We start from the raw sequence: 6,210 nt of genomic DNA on the forward strand, positions 1-6,210 counted from the left end.
GTTCGGGTTTTTGTACTGTTTTGTGTGTGAGGTTTTTTTTTTTTTGCTATTTGTAATAAATGTATTTTTATAGGTTTGGTACTGATTTTGAGATGAGTTGGTACTGTAACCTTTGTTTTTCGTTTTGTTGAAGAGACTATGGATATTTTTTGTGTTGTCAAACTATCGTTAAACATTTAGATATTGTTTCTTGTTGAATTATTTTGTTTTGGATGATTTTGTTTTAAATGGATGTTTTACAATTGACTTAAATATAGTTTGTATTTTTTTTTGATTAATTTTGTTCTTTTATATTTAGCTGGTAACCATGAACCGAACGGTGGTTACCCGCCTTCAAACGGTTTAATTCGGTTCGGTTTCGGTTAGTGCATGTAAGGTACCGCCAAACATTCCCAATGTTAAAGCATACATAGTTGTAGTTGTAAAAAAAGAAACAAGATTGTAGGTGAAAGAAATCATTTACTTTGTTCTTTCCATAGGTTTTTCCAAAACAAGATAGATAAAAAAAAATCATAAGTTCCAGCATATTTAAGTTTTTTGCCACGTGACTATTTTCATTTTTAAGTGTGGGTCGATTCATAAGTTCAGAATAATAAACAAACAAAAAAGTTGAAAAATAAACACACATACAGACAAGATTGATACAAATAAAATAGAAGCATTTGCACATGCAAACCCTAATGACCAGCAGCAACGTAAAAAACAAGACATGAAAAAACAATACCACGCCACAGCCCTAGATTTCTGTGTTTCCTATTGATTCTCCCCACCACCACCACTACACATACACAACCTTTATACACTTGGGAAACAGATCCAAACTCACATGGGAATCTTCAATTAAAAGAATACACAACACTTACACCACTACTTCGTTTCCCTTTTGTTTTCTTCTTTGTCCTCATCATTCACCTCTCCTTTATCCATCCATTATCTACCCTTAGCCCCATTTATTCTTTTTTCTTTTTTTTTAGATATTCTATATATGGTGAACCAGTGTTCATTAGGGTCCACTTGTTGTGTCAACCCTAATGCATACAAAGGGATCACAAGACAACCAAGTGGCTATATATATATGAGACATCTAAGAGGAGGCTAACTTGGACATATCTCTGGTCGATCTGTTGTATTTCATATGACTCTTCACAAGCTGACCTGCTGCAATTGCTGACATGAGAGAGAGCTCACCCGCAAGAACTGAGCCGGCTACTATGGTGGCCAACACCCTTGCGTTTGACCCTGGTTCATCTTTACTCGCACCTTTGACACCTAATAAGTTCAAACATGCTGCTTGTGATGCCAGTTGGGTACCCCCTCCAACTGTTCCAACCTGAATAGAATCAATGAAAAAAAAGTAAGCTTTCTTGTTTAGTTGAAAAATATTCTCAAGTACAGACAAGAAAAGGTGCAAACTATGACATGCATGTGATCTCATAAACTATGTCTTGTGGGTTTTCAGTTTGGATTAAAATAATTCACAAGAATGTCTCCACTGTCTTTTCCATGTTACAAAAGATAGATTCTTTGTATGTCATTGGACTTTATTATGAGCTTTTAAAAGTATAGGGGTCTCAAGAAGTAAACGATCATAATTAGCTGTATACAAACTAGTTAACGAAAAATATTATTTGTTTGGTGTTCTAAGCTATATAAAAATACAATATTCTAGAGTTTAAGAAAGATCAAGAGCTAGTTGCATCATTATCATTCATGTGTTCATATATATTATTTGGGAGTACAAAATCGTAAGAAAACAAGATTCAAATAGTTTCGTGATATATAATCTTTTAAAAATATTGAAGGGTCAAACATTAATAACCCACTTGCAAATATAGTCAAGAAAGGATCACTTTCTTGATCACAAGAAAGCTCCAATAAAATTATGTACAACACGATAGTCGAATTGGTGCAGTTATTTAATCTTTTCTTAAGCCACTAAGTTATGACTACTTCTGAAAAATCTATCGAAATTTGGAATGGAACATAAAATAATCCGAAGTACAAAAGCTAAAACAATGGTTTTTATATTTTGAGTAACTTTCTACAATAATTATAAAATACGTTTTAATAAAATATTAGTTAATTCAAAAATAATCAACAAGAAGCAGCTAACAATAATACTTTAAAAATCATTTGATCTTCTTCTCCATCTTTCAGATCAAGGTAGTTGATTAGTAGTCCCAATTAGTGAACACCCATCTTTTGAAAAGCCAACGCTTAACTAATCATTAAATGCATATACTTTCTCAATCATATAAAGTATACATGATTTGATTTGGTTTGAGTGATGGAAATTAAATGTCTCTTGACTAGATATACATATACTCGATCTTAACATATATACGTACCCTATAAACTTATGAATTCTTACGGGTCTACATCAATAGTACTATAACTTCATTAACAATCACCATAACATATGTCAATTTTTGAGCATGAAAATAAAGTTAAACACAAACAAAAACAAAGTATATATATGCAAATGTATAGTACGTGTACCTCAATGGAAGGCATGGTGACTGATACATGAAGATCTTTACCACCATTAACAGCTTCCATCATTGTGATACAGTGAGAGCTCTCAACATTCTGAGCAGGATCTTGACCTGTGGCTAAGTACACAGCCGAGACTATATTGCTAGCATGCGCATTGAAACCTCCAAGTGCACCAGCCATGGCAGATCCTGTAAGATTTTTGAGCATGTTCAGTTCCACTAAAGCAGCAACGCTCGTTTTCAACACCTTTTGCACCACGTCTTCTTTGATCACTGCCTCACAAACCACAGATTTCCCACGACCTTCTATCCAGTTCACTGCAGCAGGTTTCTTGTCGGAGCAATAGTTTCCTATATTAATATTATAACAAACATATATAAATTTTAATTAGTTGTATATAATAAAAGATTCATGAGGGATTATAAATTATAGTTATTAAATATACCAGAGATGCCCATGACGTCCATATCGGGGAAGTCAGTTTGAAGGAAATCAAGAACATTTTGGACACCTTTTGAGACCATGTTCATCCCCATGGCGTCACCGGTGCTGCAACAAAACCTAATGTAAAGATTCTTGCCGGCGATTGCACATCGTATGCTTTGTAGTCTTCCAAATCTGCTTGATCTGTAAAATTATAAAAAAACAATTTTTTATTTTGTTGAAAAGGCTGTACTCTGTAGTATTCCATATGTTTCTAGATGCTTATTTTGGTATAAAATAGCGTGACATAAATATGTAAAAAAGAATAGGAGTAACGTTTATTTTATATTTTGATGAATATGAAATATCTAGAATTTTGGAGAAAGGTATAAAATCATTTATCATAAAATTAAAATAATCAATATTGATGTTAAAAATATGTCTAAAATAAATTTAAATCGAGCAATGAATATGAATCACGTTCAAACGTCGACTGGCTGAGTCATGAACGCGCATCGATTTCTGTGTACACCTACCCACCTCTCATTCTTGCCTTTTTACTTTTTTTAATTTTTGTTTGAACTTATTATTATTTAACTTTTTGCTTTAAACTTTAGAAATGCATTGATCTGCTACTTTTCAATGATAATAAATATGTTTGTATCTGACAATTTAATTAACATTTGAAATTAATGTAATATAATTCATAGCAAAATTATTTACTTCGAATTTAATACGAAAATGAAAGGTTAACAAAAAGGAATACGTAATTTTGTAACTACACATACCGACTTATTAATCAGCCAAACAAACAGGGTAAGGATAAACGACACTTTTAGCTTATAGTGAAGTTGTTTGGGCTTCTTATAGTTTCTTTATATTTATTGTCTCTACATATTAATGAGTTTCTCTCATGTACTGTCGAATAGACAATTGTCAACGAGCAATTTAATTAAAGGAGGACCAAATATATTAACTAATAAACATCGGTTTCATCTTAAAAACTTTATATATATTCATAAAGTTTCTTGATTTATCAAAAAATTGACATATTATCTAGATTTTAAAAAGCATACCCCATTGTGTAAAAATTTAAAATCATACAAGATTCATTACGAAAGGTATAGGATTAATAAAAATTTTGAGACAAATTTAAAAAACAAGTCATAACTTTTGAATATTCTAAAAGGGTATATGATGTAATCGATTAAGAAAAACTATTTGAGAGTACATCTTTTAAAAGCTTGGGAGTTCATAACACAAAAACCTAATACTTTTGTTTTTTATCATGTAAAAAAATTAATATTTAATAAAATTATTATGATTAGTTTTATTTATTTATTTATTTATTATTATTTTTTTTACTAAAAGATATTCTGAATATATATGATTCTAGTCAGATAAATTATTAAATGCCTGTTTAAATATTTGGATTTAAAAAAAAAACTAATAATAAATGAGAAAATACGTTACGAGATTTAAACAAAAGCACTGACTTGTTAAACATAATGGCAAGAGTGTCGAAATTCAACGGATCTTCCAAGAACAGCTTCAACTCCGCCGCCCTCTTTGCGCTGCCGAACCTTACCACCGGCGCCCTTGTCATCCCATCTCTCAGCAGCATACAGGTGGCGCCACCGGAGACGTAGATAGCTTTGCATCCTCTGTTGGTGCTTGCAACAAGACACCCCTCCGTCGTCGCCATTGGAACGGAAAACTCCGCCCCATTCAAAAGCAATGGCCCTGCAATCCCTACCGGAATCTGAATATACCCCACCGGCATCTCACAGCACTGCCCCAAAATGGAATCGTAATCAAACCCTTCAAGAGGCAACCCGGATAAAGATTTCCCGGTTATCCTCTGAAGAGCCTCCCGTCGTACTGCTGCCGCCCTTTTGCTGTCTCCGAGTTTTGACTCGAGGGAATACGACGGAACTGAACCTGCGACCACCATTTTCACGATTTCCTCATCTTCGTCCGATGTGTGTTCAATGGCGGGTGGTGGTTTCTTCTTCTCCACAACGCTTTCCGCCACATCCGTCGTGGGCATAATGTGGGGAACCAAGGCTTGCCCGCATGGCTTAACAGGCTTATCATCGTCGATCATGAGTTGATCTGAATTATCATCTTCAATTTCCCACGAATCAGGTGAAGGGCGGATGACAGATTGCACGAAATCGATGCCGAAGAAGCCAAGGAGGTAGATGACTGAGGCGACGAGGGAGACAAGGGCGGCGAGTTCCGACAAGGTGACGACATGAAGAGGGACGGAGTTACGGATCTTCTCACGCCATCTATGAAGGAGGAAGTACATGACGGAGAAGAACATGGTGAAGAAGAGGCCATTGGTAAGGTAAAGTGGGAGTGGGAGGGCGTCGGAGGCTTTAGGTTGGCTGTGGGGTTTTAGAAATTCGCCGGCGGTATGTGATTTCATCGTTCGATGGTGCGATTGATGCTTGATCGGACGCCGGCGAACGTCCATTTTAGATCGTGGGTAAGATCTGAAACCGGAGAGAGGTGGTGTCAGTAGATTGTTAAGGGAGGTTTGGCCGTGTGGATGGTGGAATGAAGGTGTAGAAGTAATTTATAGAGAGGGACAGATAGAAAACATGAAGCCCATGTACCACGTGTGCTTCAAATAATAGGAACTTCCATTCCATTTACTAAAATTACATCACGGTCCTTCAATCTTTCACCTTTTTACCTTCTAAAATTACTAATATTTTCTCATCTTCTTATAATATGTCTTTTATCGCCTTCATCCTCGGCATCTTCATGTGCAAAATATCATAAAATCAAATATAATCACAAAACCAAATCAACCAAAACCACCCAAGGTCGGATATTTACATTTACACAAAATAGAAACTAAAGCCTCATCCGATGTACTTGCCACAGTTGCTCCTTCTTATTCTCACCCTCCTCAATCTTGGTTGTCACCAAAAACCAACAACACTCATCAAGGGTTTTGATTCTTGTATATGGTTCAAGAGTCTGGCTATTATTGCAATTGCTAGGTTTGCACCTATTGCAAACATATTTTCATTGTACATATAAGATGTTGCAAGGTTTGCACCTATTGCAAACATATTTTCATTGTACATACAAGGTGTTGTTTGGTTGTAGAGTTAGAGGTGTTGTTTGGTTGTAAAGTTAGAATTAGAGTTAAAGTTAGAATTGGATTGAAAGTGAAATTGGAAATGGTAAAGAAATTTGTAAAGAATTTGAATCTAATTCCATATCCTGTTTGGCCGAAAGAAAATGAAATTGAGATTAATTTCTGATTCTGTT

At 34.9% G+C, this 6,210-nt stretch overlaps 1 protein-coding gene across 1 annotated transcript; it reads right to left on the minus strand.

Moving 5' to 3' along the window:
• Positions 1–609: 609 nt before the first annotated feature.
• On the minus strand, positions 610–5,496 carry LOC145166688 (3-hydroxy-3-methylglutaryl coenzyme A reductase 2-A-like). Its single transcript, XM_079085710.1, has 4 exons — positions 4,416–5,496; positions 2,942–3,123; positions 2,500–2,846; positions 610–1,330 (listed from the first exon to the last, which is right to left on the minus strand). The coding sequence occupies exons 1-4, from the start codon at positions 5,399–5,401 to the stop codon at positions 1,085–1,087; spliced, it is 1,761 nt and encodes a 586-aa protein (XP_078941836.1). The 5' UTR covers positions 5,402–5,496; the 3' UTR covers positions 610–1,084.
• Positions 5,497–6,210: the final 714 nt, after the last annotated feature.

The sequence above is a fragment of the Lactuca virosa genome, chromosome 3 (assembly GCF_052849685.1).
Source record: "Lactuca virosa cultivar CGN04683 chromosome 3, Lactuca_virosa_CGN04683_v6, whole genome shotgun sequence".
Taxonomy (NCBI): Eukaryota; Viridiplantae; Streptophyta; class Magnoliopsida; order Asterales; family Asteraceae; genus Lactuca; species Lactuca virosa.

Bases quoted from the DNA above. Each gene is read 5' to 3' on its own strand.
- LOC145166688 (XM_079085710.1), bottom strand. From the start codon at position 5,401: ATGGACGTTCGCCGGCGTCCGATCAAGCATCAATCGCACCATCGAACG. The intron at 2,847-2,941 runs GTATATTTAATA...ATATTAATATAG, and splicing joins GGACGTCATGGGCATCTCTG to GAAACTATTGCTCCGACAAG. The intron at 1,331-2,499 runs GTACACGTACTA...GATTCTATTCAG, and splicing joins TCACCATGCCTTCCATTGAG to GTTGGAACAGTTGGAGGGGG.